Raw genomic sequence first — 23,220 nt, 5'->3', positions numbered from 1 at the left:
TATTGTTGCTGTCCTGTGAAAAACACATGTCCAATTTTGGAATTTTTTAAAATTTTCACATTAATGCGATGTCTGTAACGCCATTCACGCAAAAATAAGAAAATTGAAATAAAATGGACGTAAGTGTTTTTCACAGGACAGCGACGATACGCATATTCCTCTAGTGGCGTTGGTTACAGCGTGTCCCTTTGTGTCTTGTTCATGGACGCCCTCAGTGCACCGTGACGTCTGGTGACGGCGTAATCTGCCGGCCTGATTAGCAGTGTGGTAATGGCAGCAGGCAGCACAGATGGGGACACGCAGTCAGTCGGGGTCGGGGTGCTTCCATTGAGGAGCTTGCCCCGGAGATGTGCGCGGACATTTCAACTGGAAACCTGCAATTGGACTTTTTGTTTGTTTGTTTTTTTTTTTAATCCAGGGTTGTCCAAATTCCGTTTTTTTTTTTAGTGGCTGGCGACGTATACTACAATTACCAAATGACCATGTCATTTGCCTGCGTTGCAGCACTTACTTTCTGCATAGGGTGGCAAGGCGGGAAAAGAGAAGAAGAAATGATATTTCGTCTGTCACTTCCTCTTTTTCCACCAATCATTCAAGAGTCGGTAAGACGTGCCTCAGGATCTCAATTTGCTTCACCTTCTGCTTGTGTCGATCTTAGATTGCTCTTGTTTTGCCTCTAGAATGTAGTGTGATTGTGCTCCTGCTCAATACTGGAGCAGATATATTCTTGGGGGATACAAGGCCATTGATCATCCCAAAATCCTGATAGTTCCTTGCCTTTTCTGATTTATCTTATAGCTGTTTTCGTTTAAAAAATACATCATCTATAAAAAATAATTGAAGTGGGGTAGTGCTATGCCGGCTCCCTCTACAGGTACGTGAAGAGTCACTGCCCAAGTACAGTTCAGCTGTATTTAACTTTTAACGCTATGGATCAGTTTTCGCCCGTTAAACGAATTAGAGCTGAAGAATGTCAAAGTGGCATTTGCATCCCCGGACTTTTCTGTATGCGGTCCTTGGAACAAAACACATTTGGACACCCCTGATTTGAATGTAATTAAAAAAAGGGAGAGATGTATCATCAAAATGCGTGCACGCTGCTCATTCTGGCGCTCTTATGCACCGCGGCATGGGCAGACATCTCCAACCTGACACTGTCCATCCCAGAGGGGCTCCCCGCTCACACTGTGGTCGGCGACCTGGCAACCGGTCTGAGCGGGCCCACTGTCGGCTTCTTCATCTCAGAGAGCCGCGACTCGCACGTGTTCCGTGATCTGGAGATTGACCCGGACACGGGCATCATCTCCACCACGACAGTTCTTGACCGAGAGACCCGTGGGAGCTACGAATTTGTGGTGGCCACCCTAGCGGGGGAGGTGGTCAAAGTGCGCATAAACGTGGAGGACGTCAACGACCATTCGCCGCTGTTCCCCTTGGAGGAAGTGGACCTGAAGGTGTCTGAGTCGAGTCCGCCTGGTAGCCGCTTCTACCTCGAAGGAGCCTCGGACCAGGATGCGGGGGAATTTGGCACCCAGGGATACCGGATCCGAGAGGCCCAAATGGGGGAGCTCTTCCGGCTGGAGCGACGCAGCGCTTCCGGAAACCACCTTAACCTGGATCTGGTTCTGGACAGCAGAGTGGACAGAGAAGTTCGAGACTTTTACACTCTGACCGTGGAGGCCTTCGACGGTGGCGTCCCCTCCCGGATCGGGAGGCTGCGGGTCAACATCCGGGTACTGGATGAGAACGACAACCCACCTGTTTTCAACCAGAGCAAGTATGACACATCCGTACCGGAAAATGCTCCGGTCGGGTCGTCCGTGTGCCAAGTTCACGCCACGGACCTGGACCAGGGCGACAATGCCAGGGTCAGCTACGAGATCAACCGGCGACAGAGCGACCCTGACAATTTCTTCTCCGTTGACGAGACCACCGGGATGGTTTTTCTCAACAAGCCACTGGATTTTGAAGCACAGGTAGAGCATACGTATTACCTAGCCTTTATCAACTCTTTCTGCTTTTTTTTCTTCATTTATGAATGCTGAATTGTGAACAAGTGGTGATCACTATATTCATAACGTATGTCACTGTGGGTTAACGCAGGATTTCCACGAGCTGATCGTCACAGCCAAAGACAACGGGTCCCAGCCAGAGTCCAGCAGCACCTTGGTTGTTGTGAAGGTACAGAATGTCAACGACAACAGCCCCGTGATCAGCGTGCTATTCCTCAGCGATACTGGAGATGCGCTGGTCTCTGAGGCCGCCAGAACCGGAGACTATGTGGCCCGGATTTCGGTGTCGGACCCGGACGACCAAAACGAGATGGTGTCGGTCCAGCTTGAGGGCGGCGACGGGAAGTTCACCCTCAAGCAGATGGACGACTTCCTTTACGCGTTGTGCGTCTGCGCCCAGCTTGACAGGGAAGAAAAAGATCTTTACCAGTTGAAGATCCAAGCCTCGGATTTCGGGAGCCCCCGTTTGAGCAGCGAGACTGATCTTCTTGTGAAGGTGGCCGACGCCAATGATTGCGACCCGCTTTTTGAGAAGGATATGTTTGTGGTCCAGGTTTTTGAGGATGCCCCAAAAGGGACTTCTGTCATCCAGATGGAGGCCCATGACTCGGACCAGGGAGTCAACGCTAACGTGACCTACTCTGTCCTCAAGTCCGACCGGGACTGCCCGGTCAGTGTGGATGCGGACTCCGGCCTCGTCTTCACAACAGGAAACCTGGACCGGGAGACGCAGCCGGAAGTGTGCTGGTTCCTGGTGGTGGCTGAAGACCACGGGGAACCGGCCAGGTCCACCACCGCCACCGTCAGCCTGGTGCTGGAAGACGTCAATGACAACGAGCCCGTCTTCCAGCAGAGAATCTACAATGCCAGCTTGATGGAACACAGCACCCCCGGGACCTGTTTTTTGCAAGTACGTACTAGACACCTTCTAGGCACTTTCGGATATCAGGGTCAATGTTGGCAAAATGCAATCAGGTTGTCGTCGCCGGTTACAAAAATGGAACGCCGGATTTGTTGAAAATTCTCAAATGTATTTGCAGCGCACGAAAAATTCTTCAACTGACATTGGGTTTAGTGATGAATTGTTTTCAATGTTTAAAGAAAAGGCAGTGAAGTTCACTGAGGACTAAATTGTCCATATTTTTATAGGTGGGACTCAAATTCAATCTGCATTTTTGATTTGGGGTCATTGTTTGAGAAAATGCATACGTTAAGTGGAATAAAGTCTGAAGTGCCTTTGATGTTTAGGAAAAAACGTACTTGAGTTTCACAAAGACTGAAGTGCCTTTAAAATTATGAAAGAGCATCCATCAAGTTCAGCGATGACTACATTGATGTTTTTGGAAAAAATATGAACATTTGTATGTTACTTTATGTTCTATGCGGGCAAAATTGTCTGTGTTTACCAACACCCATACACTGAGTTCATTGAGTACTAAATTGGTGTCAATGTTTATGAAAATGTGTACATTAGGTTTGTTGAAGAATTTGACTGAATACAATTCTTCTCCTGTGCGAAAACGTGAAAGTTAGCTCAATTGAGGACTAAATCTGTGGTCTCTGATGTTTACGAAAGAGGCTTTCATTTCCTTGCTTGAGATGTCATTCGGTCACATAATGCAACAGAGGTCGTCAGTGTTTTGTTTTTGTTTTTCCCCCCACAAAGGCTCCAGTGTTGCTTCACAACATAACAAACGCAGACGTGTCGCCTGGTACCAAGACACGCAGGCCCAACGCTAGCTGACGGAATGAAAGCTTTCAAAAAGACATCATCTTTTTTTTTTAAATATAGAAAAAATATAGAACGTCGAGGAGAGGGTTTATCTTGTTTTGTGTGCATTCAGAATTCATACGTTAGCGGGGTAGCTAGGTCGAATTTGACCATGTGATATCACTTATATGGCCCATTGTGGACTATAGAAAAGCATCTTTAGTCACAAACGCAATGGGACGTGAAAGTAACTCATTCAGATCCACGGTGTTTATTTTATTGCACTACTATGTTGATGTCTGTCTTGTCTTTGACGTTTACTGAAACACGAACGATGTTCAATGAAGCTAACATTACCTCTAGCGCTTATGTTAAACATATGTGAGGTTTATGAGGACTTAATTGTCGATGTGTATGAAAAATATGTCGGCTAGCTTCATTGAAGACTAAATGATCTTACATTAGGTTCATCGACGGCTACATTGATGCCACTGTTTCGGAAATGATGTTATTGTTTATTAACAAAAGGTCCGTTAGGTTTATTGACATTTAAATGCCTGAGGGATTCATTGAAGACTCACAAAAACAGTTCATTTAGGACTAAATCATCTCCGATTTTTATGAAAACAGACACCTAACTAGTAACATTTCCTGTATTTTTCGTAGGTTGTGGCCAACGACGCAGACAGTCCAGAGTTTAGTGCTCTGGTCTATTCCCTGCCTGATGACTTTGAAGAGTCGGATAGGAACTCGAAGCTGTTCCGCATTAATTCGCAGACTGGAGAGCTGTGCGTCTCCTGGGATATCGATAGAGACGCCGGACAGACTGTCCACGACATCCTAGTCAGAGCAGAGGACCCGGTCAGTATACTCATCTATACATTCAGAAAGACTTCATAAAGAGGTTGCCTTTGATGTTAGGCTCACTGCTGATTCTTAAATTGAAGGCATTTACAAAAAAAAATGCCCACAGTAGCTACTTAAAGACTCCTGTTTTTAATGTTTACAAGCACCCGCTTGAATGTTTATTGAAGACAAATTTGTCTTTGATGTTTAAAACAGTGCATATTTTAGGTAAATCAAAGACTAATTTTCTTTGGCATGCATAAACAAGGCACATCAAAGACTCTTCGGTTGTCTCCGATTTTGGGGATAACAGGTAACGTCTTATTAAAGCTTTTGTGTTATTGTTGTTGTTTTCTATTTTGGGCTTGTCAGGGAGGCCTCCGCGCGCACACGTACGTGCACGTGGACATCCAAGACCTCAACGATAATGCGCCGGTGTTCAACCCCGAGCGCTACGCCACCAGCATCAGCAGTCACGCGCCGCCCGGCACCGAGATCCTGGGAGTGGCGGCCACCGACGCCGACGCCGGTCGCTTTGGCCGCATCACCTACCACATCCTGCCCGGCGACCCGACTGCTCTGTTTGCCCTCGATGAACAAACAGGTAATCAAAACTGCAGGATAAACCCGATGGCTTAGTGTGCCTAAGTCCTCCTGACAGCAGGAAGTAGGGCCAGATTTACTCTGATTTTTATTGACCAGATGGAGCATCAGTCCAAAATTAAGATCGATCCTTGGTTGCGATGTTCCCTACAGGAATGTTGTACCTCAAGTCCTCCTTGACCCGCCTGGGCGCTGCCAGCATCAAGTTGTCGATCGCGGCGCAGGACGGCGGGGGCGTGTCATCGGTCCGACCGGCCGAGGTGATTGTCGACGTCTTGACGAGTGTCCACGCGCCGGCGGTGTTCCAGACATCTCGCTACGCCTTCACCGTGCCAGAGGACGCCCCAGCCGGCACCAGCGTAGGCACCGTGCGGGCCACAAACCCGCCGGGTAGGTTGTCGCCCGACTGAATGAATCCGTCCCGGAAGCATCAAAGATAACGTGGTCTTCACGTGTACTCATTTTGTCAACATTAAGGACAAATCAAAGACTTTGACGTATATATCTATTTTTGTAAACATCAAAGACAACCACGTCTTTAACGATCCCTAAGGAGTGCATCCTCGAAACCATCAAAAATTAACGTGTTTAGATCACATACCTGACAGACGTTTTTCGAAATGTTTATGACAACGTATAATTTTGGTTCACATCAAAGACAGTGTGGCCTTTATCGAACCTTTTTTCGGAACATCAATGATGTCTCTGATGTACCTCACCTGTGCATTTTTGCAAACGTAAAAGACAATCTGGCCTTACATGAACTCTGTACACGTTTATCTGAACATTATGTATGCATTATTTAGCGAGTATTGTTTTAAAAAGTGCCAGTGTGTCTTGCGGATGCAAAGAGGCAAACAGGAAGGCTGCCCTTTAATCTCAAATCCCCTTTAAGTAGATCAACAGATGACAAACGATAGGCGACCATGCAGAGGGCCAACAAATTCAGGTGGGCTTGTGTGTGTGTGAGATAAAAGGACAAACCTGGAAGTGTGTAAAGTAAAGCTGAAGCTTAATGACAGCAGAGCAGGCACATCAGGCCATTTCATTAATTAATGGAATAATGCCTTCAAGCTTAAATCCGAAACAACAAGGTTAGTCCTAGGCGTCATTAAGCTCGTCTGTAATCTTATAAGTGTGTGATGCGACAAATGCTTACTTTAAGGGGTTAATTCCCCTGTTGCAATTACTCTTTGCCTACACATGAACACAATACAACATAAGAAAAAGATCATGACATTCAAACACCCCCGCGCCCCAAAAAAACAGATATTTCTCTCTTGAAAAAGTTAATCAAAGTTATTTGATTCGTTATATATATATATATATATATATATATCTGCCTCAAGAAATCCGAATCAGTCGGGCCCTAGTTTAATATCTGTTGTGAACGGACACAGAGATATTGATTTTTTTTCCGCCTCTTTTTTTATCTTGATATCTTTTCCACATTGCCAAAAACGTACAGGAATTTACAGTGGCCCCAAAGGGTCCAAAATCCTCCAAACCGGAGGACCCAGAGCACACTACCCCGCCCACTGGTCATGAGGCGTCTCACTGTAATAAGTCATCTTGTGCTTCACAGACTCAGCCGAATCTGTATCCTACCGCATCTCCTCCGGCGACCCGCAGGGTCTCTTCGCCGTGGATGCCAAGTCAGGCCTGATCAGCACAGCGAAACCTCTGGACCACGAGACTCTACCGTACGCGCCGCTCTTCCTCCAGGCCTACGCCCAATCCTCCCCGGTCTACGGCGGGGCCCGTGTCAACATCACCGTGGCCGACGTTAACGACGCAGCGCCTGTATTCCCCAAAGTCCGGGACGTTGTCTTTGTGTCCGAAAACACCGCACCGGGCACCACGGTGTACATCGCCCACGCCCACGACGATGACAGTGGCGTCAATGGGCAAGTGACCTATCACTTGAGAGGTCGCTACACCGGGGTCTTCGCGGTGGACCCAAACCTCGGAACGGTGACCCTCAACCAAAGCTTGAGGACGGACCCTCTGGAAAGGTATGACTTTACCTAAAGAATCGTTTAGGTTACAAACTGTTGCTCTGGTTACCGTCTTGGTTGGAAGCACTCCTTGAGCGTAATTTAAAAAAAATTCTCTTATTTTGTTTCAGCCCAATTCTATTGGAAATCTCGGCCCAAGATGGCGGGGATCCCCCGTGCAGCGCCACCTTGACGCTTACTGTCAATGTGGAGCGTGCCTCTCCCGGAGACGGCCTGGCCTTTGAGACACTGATCTATCAGGTGGAGATCGGCGAGGGCTTCCAAAGGGACTCCAGGGTGATCCAGGTGAGGGCCCACCGCATCCACGGGGCCTCCTCCAAAACCTCAACCCTGGTTTACTCCCTGGAGGAGGAAGCGGGCTTCCCTCCCTTCCCCTTTCGGATTCAACCCGCAAGCGGTTGGTTGTACCTCTCTGACGATCTGGACTACGAGCGGGAATCGGCCTATCGCTTCAGAGCGGTTGCTACATTAGGCGAGGCCAAAGCTACAGCGGCGGTGGTGGTTCTGGTGCTGGACGTCAATGACAACTCGCCGGTTTTCGGTAGGGCCACGTACTACTTGGTCCTGCCGGAGGGGCCATCGCCTCGCGGTCTGGTAGGACAAGTCACCGCCACTGACCAGGACTCTGGGAAAAACGCCCGGCTGTCATACATCCTGCTCTCGGATGGGAAGTTCTTCCGCATCAATGCTGAAACGGGTAAAGCTCCTACCTACCAACCTCCTAAATACTGATTGCTTACCTACCTACAACTACAACCTAACTGGCCATTAATTATCCTCAAGCTATAGCTGTCATTGCAGAAAGATAAAATTGGCTGGTCAGCTAGCCAAATAGTCGATTGAACCCCTAATTCATACTGCACTCAACATACATTCTAACTAAATACTTAGTAACCTTCCAAATTAGTACTCCCTACTTAAAACTTACTTAGTCATCTACCTACAAGCAAATGCCATTTTGCGTTTTTTTTTTTATGGCGCGCCTTCAACTTCCTGTCACTCGACCTCAACTTCATGCCGTGCGCAGGCGAGATTGTCAACTGGGTGGAGTTGGATAGGGAGCAGCAGAGCCAGCACACGCTGGAGGTAATGGTTGCCGACCAGGGCAGCCCACGACGCAACGCCACCACCAGTGTCCACATCCTGGTCACTGACATCAACGACAACGCGCCGCAGTTCAGGCGCCTGCCGGCTAGCAAAGAGCGCAATGTCCAGGTGAGTGATGGACGGACAGACAGACAATGACCGTCAAGTCTATCCAATATTCTGGGTTTGGTCACATGATGTTCACAAGCTGAGCCCTTTGGCACTGTGATGTCATAATCAGGCGCCAGCATGTGTCAGTACAAGGCAAAATGGCCGGCCACTGAGATTGCTCAAATCAGGTGGTGGTTTTCTGCATAATTCATGTTCCACAAACGCAATTATAATCAGAATAAAGTTTTTAGACTAGTGGGTCACTTTTGGACTTGACTTCCTCTTTGAAGTCTGTGTATTTTATTTATGTCAGATACCGTCCAGAATACCAACAGGATCCTTCGTGACAAATGTATTTGCCAAAGACTCGGATGCGGGTGAAAACGCAACGGTCACTTTGTCATTGCTGACTGGTAAGTCCTTTTTTATTCAAACCGAGTAAGACGTCTATTAAAAGTAGACGTATGCCATTTTTTTTTAAACCCTCTTCTGTGCGTCTATCAGTGGGTGCAGAAGATCACCATTTGAGACGTTTCGAGATTGACGCTAAGAGCGGAGATATCAGGACGACATCGCTGTTCAAGCACAGCGCAGGAGCAATTTACATCCTCCAAGTGACTGCCAGGGACGGCGGATCACCGCCACTAGAGGACACTGCACTCATTCACGTGCAGGTACGCTTGTGGTTTGACGAGACGAATTACAGCAATTTTCTGCGTGCGTTGCACAAATTTGCCACCAGAGGGCAGCGTTTGACATGTTTACCCCTTGTAGCAGTATTTTAGCCTGACTTGGGTGCAGGCAGTGTGGGTTCAGTTTACGGTGGGAATGTGAGAGCGAATGTTTTGTCTGCCACTTTATGTGCTCTGCCACTGACTGACATCCAAACAGGATAAGTTGTATAGAAAAAAAAAGATGGATGGTAAAATATGTCGACTATGGCTCACCAGCCTTTTTAAACGTGAGACCTACTTTTTGGGCACTGTAATAAGAGTAATAAAAGAAATAATATAAATAAAATAAATACATTGGGAAAAAAACGTCTCGGGCACTGATTAATGTGGAGCGCCACCAGTTTGATACATGCTTCTGAAATAACAAATTTGCTCAAAATAAACTTTAATGATACTATTATATGTTTCACGTTTGGGGTTGATTTTAAATGTATTTATTTCGGTTTTACTGAAGATCAAACTGTCATTTGGGAATTGCAGTTTATTACACAATACTTTGTGACCTTTTTTTTTTTATCTTGCCCTCCACAAATTCTAAAGTAAAACAAAGAATTATAAAAAAAATAATAATAATAAAAATTAACAAACCCGGAATGGGCAAAACTTGAACCAACCAGATAGAAAAATCAAAAAGTATTATTATAACCCTGCTATCTACTCCCTACCTGCTTACCTACAACATTCCTACTACTACTCCTACTTACAACCTACTTAGGTACCTGCCAAAAACAGTCTCTCTCTACTTACTTACTTCCAATACCTCCCTACACACTACCTACTCTTACATACCGACTACCTGACCAGCCTACATACTTAATGCCTACCCACCTACTACTTACAAACTATCAAAAACGATTGTTGGCTAATTAATTTTAAAAAACAATTTCTTATAGTTACCAATTGTTTTCCCCAAAAAGTACCGGTAATTCAATTACAAAGTAGTAAATGGATTACTCTTTCATAAATGTAATTAGTTACCAGTGAAAGCAATCCAAATCTTTTATTATATTTTAAATTTGCATATCTTCTTTATCATCTGCTATTTAATTAAATCTACCAGGTATTACTAGTACTACTGTTGCTTCGATCAGCTCCAGCTTCGGCTGATCACGATTGCGCTCAACATGGCACCCTCTTACGTTGATTAATTATTCTATTTGATTCATCTACCGACTACCTTTCTCCTACCTACCAACCAATCAACCAATAAATCAAAATGTAATACTGTATATCCTTTCCAGGTGTATGGGTCAGAGGACCAGTCCGGACAAGGCTCCACAACAGTCGTGAGACATCTGTGGGCCCGGGAAGACGACCCGCCGGGCACTGTGATTGGTTCTGTTAGCGTTGCGTCTCTCGGAAAGAAAGTGGTCTACTCCGTCGCCGATGGTGACGGGGACTCACGCTTTGGCGTCAATTCCCAGTCGGGCGACATCTACGTCTACCAGCCTCTGGACTACGAGGCGGCTGCCCAGTACTTGCTCACCGCGGTCGCCGAGGACGACGCCGGCGGGAATGTAACGGTGCGGGTATTTGTGACGGTAGAGGACGTAAACGATCACCCACCACGGTTCCCCGATAAAATGACAGTGTTCGCCCTGAGGGAAGACACCCCCCTCGGATCCCTGGCGTTTGCCTTTTGCGCCAGAGATGAGGACGGGACGTACCCGAACAGCGCCTTGCGGTACTCCCTCTCCTCGCCCCCGGGATTCCCCTTCCACATGGACTCTCGGACCGGTAGAATGACGGTGGCGGCGCCCCTAGACCGGGAGATGAGCCCAGCTTACGCTTTCACCGTAACCGCCACTGACCAAGCCGAGAGACGGGTAAAGCGTAGGCACGCATCGGTCACGGCGAGGGTCTTTCTGCTGGACGTCAATGATAATCAGCCCAGGTTTAAGTCGCTGGATATGGTCCAGGTGGCAGAAGACGCAGCGGAAGGGAGTCTGCTCCACCATTTTGTGGCGGTGGATGCGGACGAGAGGGAAAATGGGACAGTTTCTTACGTCATACTGGCAGGAAACCAGAGGGGGTTGTTCACTCTGGAGGAGAAAACAGGTACCTTTTAATCAACTACCGCTCTATGAATACAATTGAGTGAAATTGAACTTAAGTTGAGTTGAATTGAATTGAATTGAGTTGAACCGAATTGAATTAGAAACCAATCATCCTATCTTACAGCTTGCTTGAAAGCGCTCGATTTAAATCTGACTTTGTTTTTTTTTATTCGTGCAGGCCTCTTGCGACTCTCAGCACCGTTGGACTTCGAGACGGCGCGTTTCCACCGGCTGAACGTGGGCGCGTCAGACGCCGGCCTCCCTCCGCTCTCATCGACCCAAACGCTGACAGTCGAAGTGGTCGACGTCAACGACCATCCGCCCGTCTTCGGTCGCGACGTCTACGTCGCCGGCGTGGCAGAGAACAGGGGGCCCGGCGAGACGGTGGTCCAAGTGTCCGCCACCGATGAAGATTCAGGTATTTCGAAGACGCATTCCCGCTTCCCATCACTGTGACGTGATCATTCATTGCCGGTGATTCATGATGACTTGCACCTCGTCTGATGAAAATAAACAAAACGACTTGAAATCATCCAGAGTCCAAAAGGTCCATGTCATACACAGTCACATAGGAAATAAACGGTATAAATCATTTATAAAGTAAAAAATAGTCCAGTCACACACTCAGATTCATCGTGTCATACAATTACTCAATGCCATAGTTTCTTGCCAGCACTTCATGAAAACCGTCAGATTGCGTAATAGAAATAAACAGGACTAGAAATAATCCCACATGTCTAAACCTTAATCACCGGCGTTTATTTTAACACGAGGGGCCTTCCCAATCCCATTTATTTGGCTTGCTGCTGTGACAGTGCAGCTCTGTTCAAATGCTGTTGCTGCTTAGACGGCGGGTTTGTTCTTTTTTTTTTTTTTTTTGTGGTTCAGGTGGAGGGGGTGGGGTTGTCACCAGGGGGTTCTAGCAAACATTCTAGGGGGTGAGTAGAGTCCAAAAACAGCAAGCAGGGGGCTTGGGGGGGGTTGTTGGGGTGTAAGGGTCTGTAAGGTCTTCTCGGGTGATGATGTCGATAATCTGAGCCATCTGTGCCAATAAAGTCTGTGGTCGTTGTTTGCTATTAATGACTTAAAATGTTGGGATTACATGTCTTTATGTTGATATAGGAAGACTGAATTCGAAAGCAACTAACTAAAAATGCTTGGGAAAAGTGCAACTTATCAGACTTTTTTGTCCATAAAAAGCATTTTTTATATAAAAAAACAAGTCATTTGTATCCCCAGAAACTTTTTCGTGACATTTCTATTGCAAAAATAAGACGTTTTTAATAATAAAAAAGACTTGATTTTTTTTTTTTTTATTGAAATGAATTGTATTCATCAAACATATCAAAAAATATTCATTGATTTTTGTTTTTTATTGTTAATACTATATATCCATAATATACAAGGCTTGAAATGCTATTTCTCTATCTCTAGGTATAAAAGCGAATATGTAAAATCAAAGAAAATCAAAAATGTATAATTAGGAATAATAAATTAGCCAGGCTGCACAGCATAGTAGTTCTGTGTTGTCGTTTTTTGGGGATTATTTAGATTATTTATTAATTATTAATCATTGAAACACTTTTTGTCCCACCCCCCGCAAAAAAATGGATTTGTTTTTATCATAGGCACGTGACTTATCAAAAAATAAATTGATGAGAAAATATCACTTTTTTTAATAGAAAAAAAAAAACAGGAAGAAGAGAGTAGTTATACATTGGTCATAGCCATTTCTTGAAAATGAAAATTTGCCTTGTCTGTGTGTCAGCTAGCAGGTGACATTTGTTTTACGTGATGGATGATTGACACTTGGTGAATGCATTCCCCAGAGGAGAATGCGGTGGTGTGGTACAGTCTGTTACCGGGACCTGGCTACGAGGTCTTCAGCATCAACCCGTACACCGGCCTGATCACCACTTCGGCCTTCCTGGACAGAGAGCAGCAGCCACACTTCACCCTGCGAGGTAGGACCACCCATCTCAGTCCCCCCCCCCCCCCCCCCCCCATTCATTTCACCCATTCAGCAGCAAACTGTTTTCAGATGTGCTATCAGTCAGCATGGTGAACCATTAGACCTGATCATGAAACGTAACAACAGGAACGGCCAAATGACGTGACGCGATGCCAGAATCACGGCGGGTTCTTTACCGCAGCGAAATGCTCAAAAATGTGGATGAAAAGCGGAGGCAAAGATGAAATATGATGTGAAGTGGTACCAGAATCATGATGGGATTTTTGCCACAACGAAAGAAACAAATATGTGGAGAAAACGTGAAGACAAGGATGAAATCCGAGGTTAAGCCGTTATTGAAACAAAAAAGACAAAACGACGAATTGAGTGTATGTCCCAATGCTTATACTCCCAATAGGCAATACTAATTATAAAAAATCACCACAAGAAAAGGCCGAGTGACATCAAAGTGCACCACAATCATGCTGGATGTTTTAATAAAGCAAAATAATCACATATGTGTATCAAAAGTGAAGGCAATGAAAAAATGTATCAGAAAGTAAAGGAGGTTCAATTTGTGTGATCCCTCTGTCCTTTCCGGTCCTCAGTTCAGGCGCGCGACAGCGGCCCAAGGCCCCTTTCTGGCACCGCAACAGTGTTGTGTTCTGTGCTGGACGACAATGACAACCCACCGAGCTTCTCGCAGTCGTCTTTCCAGATCAGCCTTTCGGAGAACCTGCCGCCCAGCGTCGTGCACACCGCCCGGGCCTCCGACCCCGATGTCGGCGAGAACGGCACCATTCGCTACTCCATCCTAGGTGAGGGCGGTGTGCTTTATCGAAATCGCACCAGACAGATTCTGTGTCAGCGGTTGAAAGTTTCTGAGATTATTGTATCTTTCCATTGAAGAATTATATATTTTTTTTAAATAAAAACTTCATCTCTAGACAAATACTGTTTCTCGATAAAAAGTAGATTTTTTTTTTTTATTAAAAGTCATGTTGTTTTTGTTATAAAGTTGTTTTTCCATTAATTATATTTAAAAAAAGGTTTTCAATAATTTCATCTCAAGATAAATAGTATTTTCTCTATCAAAAGTAGTTTTTTTTCAATTAAAAAGTTGTATAAAAGTCGTTTTTAATAAGTAGTATTTTTCTATTGACAATTTTTCTAATGAGTGTTTTTCAACTAGAAAATATTATAAATGTTGTGTTATTTTTTTGTGATTTTTAAATGGATCATATCAATCAATTTTAAATAAAAAGTCATTTCTTCAATATTTTCTCCACTCAAAGTTTCTATTTTGATAAACTGAAAAAAAGTTGTATTTTTCTAGAATATTTTGATGAATTATTTTTTTCAATCTAACAAAAGTCATAGCTATTGGGGAAAAAGAGTAACTTTTTGATATAGTGGGGTTTTTTTCCTGCAAGAAGGTCTTATTTCACACCGTGTAATTTGTGTGATCGTCTTCAGGCGAAGACTACGGTGCCTTTGCTATCGACAGCCATTCAGGGACCATCAAGACCCTTCAGATTCTGGACCGTGAAGACCATCAGAACTACACGCTGACCATCCAAGCTCGCGACGGCGGCCCCGCCCCGATCAGCTCCACCACACAGTTACAACTGCTCCTCCTGGACCAGAACGACAACGCTCCAGCCTTCACCCTGCACAGCTACCGCACCTCCGTCAGCGAGGGCCTTCCGGCCGGGGCGGCGGTCCTGAGCGTCGCTGCTCTGGACCCTGATCACGGGTCCAATGGCGACGTGACGTACTCACTGACGGACGAAGGCAGCCAGGAGGGCGCGTTCTCTGTCGACGCCTCCACCGGTGCCATCCGGACGACCAAGACCCTGGACCGGGAGACCAGGTCCCAGTTCTCCCTCAAAGTCCTGGCGAAAGACAATGGAAACCAAGGCCCGTTGAGCTCGGTAGTGTCCGTAACTGTCCTGGTGGACGACATCAATGACAACGCTCCCGTCTGTGAGAGAAATCCCATCGATGCAACAGTCTCTGCCGAGACTCTTCCGAACCGAGTGGTCGCCACGGTGACAGCGACAGATGCCGACCTGGGCCCCAATGGGACCGTTCGTTTTTTCCTGCCCGATGACGAGGAGAACCTATTCGACATCAATGGAGAAACAGGAGAAATCTCGATGAGACGGCGGGTGAGGCCAGGGTTCTCCAGCAGGAAGTTACGGGTGGCGGTATCGGATCGTGGAAATCCAGCGCTGACGTCCAGCTGCCTGGTGTTTGTCCACCTCAAAGGAGAAATCGAAGACTTGCACTTCACGCACAGGGTCTACAACGCCACAATCGCGGAAAACAGCAAGGCGGGTAAGTGGCACTGTTATTTTCTGGGTTATCAGTTTTTGCATTTGGATGAACTTATTTTAGTTGAGATCCAGAATCAGAGAAAGGTCTTTTTATTTAATTTTGTAGGCATATCTCTCATGAAAAGAGCCACAAAAAAAAGGAGCCATGCCTGAAAAGGCACTGGAAGCCTATCATTCTACCTCAATCATGCTCGCCAGAATTTTTAAAATAATTCAAAATCCTCGAAGCCTGCTCGACTTAGCAACATGAAATTTGGTTGAGATGTCTGTCATGAATTGACCCACAAAAAATATATCAAGCCATGCCTAATTTGGGGTTGAAGCAGCAATTTGGCCTTGTTAGCGACTTCCAGAATTTATATAAGAAGTCAGCCCTCCTTCAAAGCCAGTTTCATTTAATAACATAACATTTGGTAGGCATATCTATCAGGAATAGACCCATAAAAAAATCTCAAGAAGCCATGCTTGATAAGACACAGGAAGTTTGTCTATTTTGGTGCAGTATTGCCCTCCACATTTTAAAAAAAGTTTCAGCCCCCAAAGCCAGTTTCACGTAACTACATGAAATTCAGTAGGCGATGTCTATCATCAAAACCTAGAAAAAAGTCTCAAGAACCAATGCCTGAAAAGAGATGAAGAGAAAAAAAATAGTCGCTGAAGTCAGATTCACTTAACAACATAAAATTTGGTATGCATGGCAGGATGTCTGCCATTTTGTTTTGATCTTTTGTCCACACGTACCAACTTTAGGGGCCCCTTTTTCATGTGATTACCACATAAATTCTTATTTCCAGGCACGTGGATCGCCACTGTTGATGCCGGTGAACAACCCGATGGCCAAGTGGAACGGATCTCATATGCCATATTCCCCGAGGACGACGATGGCATGTTTTCAATTGATCCCCACACCGGTAACGACAAACAGCAGTACTGTATAGCGGCAACTGTGGCCTTCCTTATATCACCACCGATATGTTCATTTTCACATTCTCTTCTAATCAGCCATTTTATTTTCCACGACGTTTTCCACAAAAACATGCTTGCCAGAGAAATATCCATACCATCGCTCTTTGCCAAGTGCAAATTATCTGCTTCATCTATGAATTGTTTCCAGCCCCCAAAATTGGGGATCATGTTCCAGCCTCCCATAACATCTCCTTGATATGAGAGAATAATGACTCATGTTGTTTTCGTTGATTGTACAACCTCCCAGAGGTGGGCGTCTCATGTCACAAGCGTTGACCAAAGTGAGACATAGTAAGTTGTCAATTTTAAGACTGGCTTGGCTGAAACGTTTGAAAGACTCCACTTAATACTTAGTGGTATTTATGACACTCACATTTTCAAGATTGTTTGCCATCTGTTTTGTTTCTGAAATGGTGTGGAAACCAAAACTGAGGAAAAATAAAAATGGCAGCAAGCATGCTTTGCTATTCGAAACCCGCAAACACAAGAAAGATGCATTGACTTTTCAGTTTAGCTCACCAAAAGCTGGTCTAACACAATTTGGAAGACATGATTACCATGAATAGACCCACAAAAAAGTCATAAGAACACATGCTTTAAAATGCACTGGAAGTCTGCCATTTTCATTTCAACCGGTCATTTTAGCTTAGCAGTGCCCTCCAGAACTTGTAAAAGAATTTAGTGCCCCCATACAGCCACTTTAATTTTGCAATGTGGAATTTAGTAAAGATGTCTATCATGAGTAGACCCACAAAAAAAGTTATAGAAGCCATGCTTGCAATTGCGCTGGAAGTCTGACATTTTGGTGTCAAGCGGTCATTTTGGCTCTGTGGCACCCTCCAGAATTAAAAAAGAAATAATGATAATAAAGTCATGTACAGTTCTGCTTATGACATACCCACTTTTACTATTTCCCTGAAACAGTATGTTCACTGAACTTGGTTGTCAATATGTCAGGTGAGATTCGAGTACGGAAGGACAACGCATTGGACTTTGAGACGAGCCCCCGAGTGGAGCTGGTGGTCCTGGCAGAGAAGGGGCGGCGGACGGCCCATTGCAAGGTGGACGTCACCCTGCGGGATGTCAACGACAACGCCCCCTTCTTTGACCGTGACGCCTACCGGGCCGCCGTGTGGGAGGGTCAAATGCGCAACACCCATGTCATGCAGGTAGCCATCTTTACACACACTCATATATACAGCAGATAGTATTATACACACACACGGACCACTGAAGAGGATAAGTGGTAAACAAAATGGATGGAACATGGTCTTGGATCAATTCTTCCCAACTTTTTTAGACCCCCTTCAACATTGCGACAGCGTTTAGCGTACAATCTAACAAGCGCATGTCCAATCTTTTCATCTTCCCCGCAGGTTTATGCCTATGACGCTGACAGTGGGGCAAACGGGCAAATTGAGTTTTCCATCATCTCTGGGAACCATAACGACGCGTTCATCCTGGACTCAGTTCGTGGTATCCTTGTCACCAATGCGATGCTGGACCGTGAGATCAAGTCTTCCTACAAGTACGTTAACCCGACTCAGAAGACCAAATGATTGGTCCAAGACCAGGTTGTGAATTATATGTAGGGACTTCAAATAGTCCTCAGGTGTGTTTGTCTATAATACACCTCACTGTTGGCTAGCGACCCATTCTGTGTGTAGCACGCTTAAATCGCCAAAAGTCAGATAGGATGGATGGATGGATGGATGATTTTTGGTCCCGTTTCAGGCTGTCGGTGCAGGCATCGGACAAAGGAAACCCTCCACTCAGCAGTACCGCCATCATATTGCTCCAAGTGGTGGACGTCAATGACAACAGTCCCGCCATCCCCCCCATGGAACCTGTGCTCATACCCGAGAGTAAGACCACCTCCCACTGACGAGACCTTAAAAACTGAAGAGCCACATGCTGTCGACTGTATTCCACAGATCTACCGGCGGGGTATGTGGTGACGCAGGTGACGGCAAACGACGTGGACCTCGGCCCCGCCGTCGCCTTCAGCTTTGCGGGAGACGCCGCTGCGGAAGGTGCTTTCGCTGTGGACCGCTACACCGGCGTGGTCACGCTGACGCGAGCTTTGGATTTTGAGGAAGAGGCCGAGCTCACGCTGACCATCTGGGCATCGGACTCCGTCCACCAGACCTCCGGGGAGTTGAAAGTCCAAGTGCTGGACGTCAATGACAACAGTCCTGTCTTCAATCAGGTCTCATATCAGGTTTGTGCGAAAAAGTCAAGGTGTGACCTTTATTCATTCAAAATGCTGTTGGAGATACTGTAAGTGATTATTTTGGCTACAGCGTCTCTAAAAGTGGAGGCCACTATATTTAAGGAAGTGTGGCATGATTTGAGGCACAGCCTTTATTTATCCAAGTGGACTACGCACAACTCTGCAGTTGTTTGGGACTTAGAATCCACTGTTTAGTGTAATATTTTTGAGGTTTTTATTTGAGGTTCTGTGTTTTTAAGAATGGATATTTAATTTAATAAACTTAAAGAAACATGGCATGATTTTAGCTGTGGCATTCATTTATTTATGGGGATGAGGCACAATTATTTGGGCTGCGGTCTCAAGTCATGTGTCTGCTTACTCCTTTTTTGTTCAAGGTGGAGTTGTCCGAGCTGACTCTGGCGGACACGTTTGTCTTGAACGTATCCGCCACCGACAAGGACTCGGGACTGAACGGCAAGGTCACCTACAGGCTGCTCTCGTCTCTTTTACAAGGCTTTTACGTCCAAGCGCGTACTGGTAAGAACATTAATGAGCCTTGCTCAAGAAAATCTCTGCCCTTTGCCAGAACCACTATGCCAGTTGTGAAAAAGAATCCAATCCCAGTTCTAACAATGAACCCCTATGCTCGTTGCGACAATGAGTCCCTATGCCAGTTACCAAGTCCGCATCCGAGTTTCTTAGTTGTGTTTTTGGAACGTTGTCAAAACACTCACAGACCTGCAAAAGCATCAGAAAATTTTGCAATATGTGTGCCTCACCACTAGGGGATGATGTCGCATGAAAGAATCACCACCAAACTAGCTTTTGGTGTTAACACTTATTATTATTTTTATTTTATAAATTCCCAAGTACTTTTGTCCATGCAGTTTCCCTATATGCAATTATTTTTCTTCTTTCCTAAAGGTAATTCATGGGCTCAGGAACATGAACATTAAATATGAGAATAATTGCCCAGCTTCGAGTTGAGGAGTGCAAAAAAGTGAAACCAATACCGCCATCCGATACGCGACTTCCCTTGGTAAAATGGCCTCCTTATGTGTTCGAAACGATAAATAGCCTAGTGAAAATTAATCAAGCCAACGTGTAGAAAATTCAGCAGAGCAGGGGACTGAAGCCGGATAATAAATCGGTCGGTGGGGTAATACGTTACTGCCACTCGAGTGTGTTGTAATGGTTTACACATGGTTTTGGTTAAAATAAAGGAGGTACACGGGTAATGCTAACAAGAGAAAGGATGTGTTAAAAGTTCACGTGTTATGGCACCATATTAGCAGTGCTAATACGTCATATAAATAAAGACATTTTAGTAGCAAGTGATCATTTTCCACATTGCGGCATTCCCCTTTTCCACTTGAGGGTACTACCGGGTACTGGATGTAAACCGCTGCTGGTTGACCACTTTTGTAGTTGTTGTATCATTGTAGCCTCTGCGGCTATGCCGCTAACATTAGCTTAGCATGTTGCTCTGACTGGACACTGCCGTGTTCAGTCCTTTTTACACTGCACTTGCTCATTGTGGAAGGGTCCCGCAGCAGCATGAAATGACGACGGCACCCGGTTGCCAAGCATGCCCATGTTTGGAAGTGATGACGTAGCAGCCTAACAGGAAGTAAATGACGGCGATTTTTGCCGCTGGTTTAGAGAAAAGTAGACCTTGCTTTGACAAGATGTATCTTTCATTATTTGCTTTGGCAAAGCTTTGGCTTTGCTCATCTTAAGGAGGAGGAGGAGGAGGCAATCCAGCTTGCGGTGCTAACCCTTTATTTTGTCCTTCAGGATCACTTCTCACCAATAAGCCCATCAAGGGCACCGGCAACAGCAACCCCGTTCGTCTTCTCATCGAGGCCCGAGACGGAGGAGATCCCGTCCTCACTACCGTTACCCCCGTCGATGTGCTGATCCTGGACACCAACGACCACACGCCGCTCTTTAGCCAGGACGTCTACACCGTCGCCATTTCAGAGGACGCGCCCATTGCCACCACACTACTGACCATCTTCGCGTCCGACCAAGACTGGAGCCCCGAAAACATGCATCTGGACTACGCCCTCGCCGCAGGAAACGAAGAGAGGCGTTTCTGCTTGGAAGTCAAAACAACACAGGTGGAGAATCGGATGAGCAACGTCGGCCAGCTGGTACTGTGTGGCCCGTTGGACCGCGAGACCGCCAAGAACTACGCGCTCACTGTGAGAGTATCTGATCGAGGGACGCCACGTCTCAACAGCTCTGCCGTTGTCATGGTGACTGTCTCGGACTGCAATGACAATGCGCCGTTTTTTGCGAGTACAGAGTATCATGTTCAAATCAGCGAAAACAGCCACGCGGGCACCAGCCTGGCGCAGGTCAATGCAACCGATCCCGATGTAGGAGTCAATGGTCAGCTACGCTATGACATCATCTCGGGGAACAGCGGAGGACACCTCAAGATGGACCCTGAGTCTGGACTTTTGGTAATCAACACCTCGCTGGACTACGAGGAGGTCTCCGAATACACCCTCACTATCCGGGTGTCTGATGGCGACGACTCTAAGGAAGGTCGGAAAGTGGCGTTCACCACGGTTTTTATCACGGTGTTGGACGAGAACGACAACAGTCCCTACTTCCTGTTCCCCACATTTAACTGCTCCGTGCCGGAGAACCTCCCGGCTTTCACCCACGTCTGTGCCGTCCGGGGTATCGACAAAGACGAGGGCGCCTATGGACAACTTACCTACTCCGTCCTGTCCTCGTGTTTGGTAGATTTTGCTGGGGTGGAGCGGAAGGAGTCCGCCTTGGCCGTGGACTCCCGCACCGGGGATGTTCACACCCGGCAGACGTTGGACTACGAACGTGAGAACGAGTACTGCTTGGTGGTGGAAGCCCGGGACAAAGGCGACAAGGCGGCGACGGTCCGAGTGCATGTTTCTGTCAAGGGAGTGGACGAGTTTAGTCCCCTCTTCACCCAGAAGCAGTACCACTTTCTCCTGCCCCGAAACGCCAAGCCAGGTGACGCCATCGGGTTTGTGATGGCGTTGGACCAGGATGGAGGTGCAGATGGGGTGGTGGTGTACTCCCTTCTGGACCCACCACCATTCTTCTCCATCAACAAAACCTTTGGAGCCATCTATGCGTCGGGACCGGTGTACCGCAGAAGGGGCGGTAAGGATGTGCTGGAGCTGGCCGTGTCTGCCAGGAGTCCCCGACCTGGGTCCAGGACAACTTCTTGTCGGGTTTTTGTCAATGCTTCCAGCTCAGCCGAGGCAGTTGTTGGGCTGCCACTCGACGGCCACATGCTGAGTCTGAGCATCTCACTTGCCGTATTCCTGCTGATCCTCGTTTTCTTCGTCGGCCTGGTGCTCAGATCCAAACTCAAAGAGGCTGGCCTCAAAAAGATGACCACCAACCTGAATCAACCAGACCGTGCCTTCTCTCTGCAGGACATGAAACCTGGTATCTTAATGAAAAACTGTGACGTGTCCAACCGCCACACGCCGTCCAACTGGAGCGGTCGCGGCTCGGCGGAAGGCGAGACGGCCGAGGACCAGGAGATCAAGTGGATCAACGAGTACCCCTGCTATGAACGAGATGAGAAACGGACCTTGGAAAACCCAGACGGGGATGCCGCGCCCTGCCACTCTGTTAATGTCGGGCCAGGACCCTTTTTATCGTCTGGAATAAGTTTGGTCTCAATGATGGCCAGCACGGAAAGTCTGCACCACTTCAAAGAAGAAGGAGGAGGCGAGGGACTACTTGTAAGGATTAGAGAGAGGAATTTAGAGGGGACATCTGCTGATTCTCTGTCCTCTCTAGAGTACCTGGATGGTAGCTACACATGGGACTACTTGCTGGATTGGGAGCCTTGCTTCCAGACCCTGGCGTCGGTCTTCACGGACATCGGGATGCTCCCGGACCAGGAGCTTGAAGGGGGCCGCGAGGAACTGGCCCACCCGCCTCCTCTCATAACATCTGTGGCCCAGCCGGGGGTGCGGACAGTGCCGCCCCGGAAACCCTCGCGGGCACCCGTCCTGGGGCGGCGGCCCTCCTACCCCAGGTACGCCTACTCCCCCTTGGCCAGGAACACGGGGCTCACGCCAACGGCCATGACACCAACATTCTCCCCTTCACTGTCGTCGCTCACCATCAGGACCCCCAGGGCCTCTCCGATTGTATCTGACGCCGGGGTGCGGGGTATCAGACTGGACTCGGGGCCCCCCACCGCAAGCCTGCTGGAGGCAGAAATTCAAGTATGAACAAGTGTTTAGCTTAAGTGCAGTTTTGCAACCAAGGAAGAAGCCATTCCAGAAATATGTAAAAGTCCATCACCATTTTGTGTGTCTGGAGAGAGAACCAGGTCACGGCCGTCTTGTTCACGTTCTGAACTGTTATTAATAAAAATTGAGAGTGTGTCTTGTCTGCACAGTTTCCAGTCATTTATGGCTTAATTTGTCTTTTGTCCAACCAGGTTTAACTTCTACGTTTTGCCATGTAAATGTAATCTGCCCAAGACCTTCAGAAACCTGAGTGCTGGTGTCGAACACCCACCCACCGTTGTATTGTATTGGTTGCTTGTT

At 46.8% G+C, this 23,220-nt stretch overlaps 1 protein-coding gene across 1 annotated transcript; it reads left to right on the top strand.

The window, feature by feature from the left end:
• The first annotated feature begins 151 nt into the window (after positions 1-151).
• Positions 152-23,055, top strand: dchs2 (dachsous cadherin-related 2). The gene is made up of 22 exons (XM_086034187.1): positions 152-1,976; positions 2,104-2,922; positions 4,390-4,584; positions 4,942-5,173; positions 5,326-5,562; positions 6,758-7,187; positions 7,301-7,887; positions 8,218-8,405; positions 8,701-8,800; positions 8,892-9,061; positions 10,363-11,179; positions 11,357-11,596; positions 13,008-13,142; positions 13,738-13,947; positions 14,606-15,469; positions 16,263-16,379; positions 17,392-17,603; positions 17,811-17,962; positions 18,169-18,299; positions 18,369-18,655; positions 19,045-19,186; positions 20,447-23,055. Exons 1-22 carry the CDS (start codon positions 1,074-1,076, stop codon positions 22,897-22,899), a joined length of 9,621 nt encoding a protein of 3,206 aa, XP_085890313.1. The 5' UTR covers positions 152-1,073; the 3' UTR covers positions 22,900-23,055.
• The last annotated feature ends 165 nt before the right edge of the window (positions 23,056-23,220 follow it).

This window comes from Filicampus tigris, chromosome 6, assembly GCF_054856515.1.
Source record: "Filicampus tigris isolate MCC_2025a chromosome 6, RoL_Ftig_1.0, whole genome shotgun sequence".
Classification (NCBI taxonomy): domain Eukaryota; kingdom Metazoa; phylum Chordata; class Actinopteri; order Syngnathiformes; family Syngnathidae; genus Filicampus; species Filicampus tigris.
The sequence above is the reverse complement of the archived record's forward strand: the minus strand, read 5'-3'. Positions and strand labels throughout refer to the sequence as shown.

What these genes read in the sequence shown, in the direction of transcription:
- dchs2 (XM_086034187.1), top strand. Translation starts at nt 1,074, where the DNA reads ATGTATCATCAAAATGCGTGCACGCTGCTCATTCTGGCGCTCTTATGC. An exon ending in AGGACGGACCCTCTGGAAAG is followed by an intron (nt 7,188 to 7,300) that starts GTATGACTTTAC and finishes ATTTTGTTTCAG; the next exon opens with CCCAATTCTATTGGAAATCT. An exon ending in TCAATCAGGTCTCATATCAG is followed by an intron (nt 18,656 to 19,044) that starts GTTTGTGCGAAA and finishes TTTTTGTTCAAG; the next exon opens with GTGGAGTTGTCCGAGCTGAC.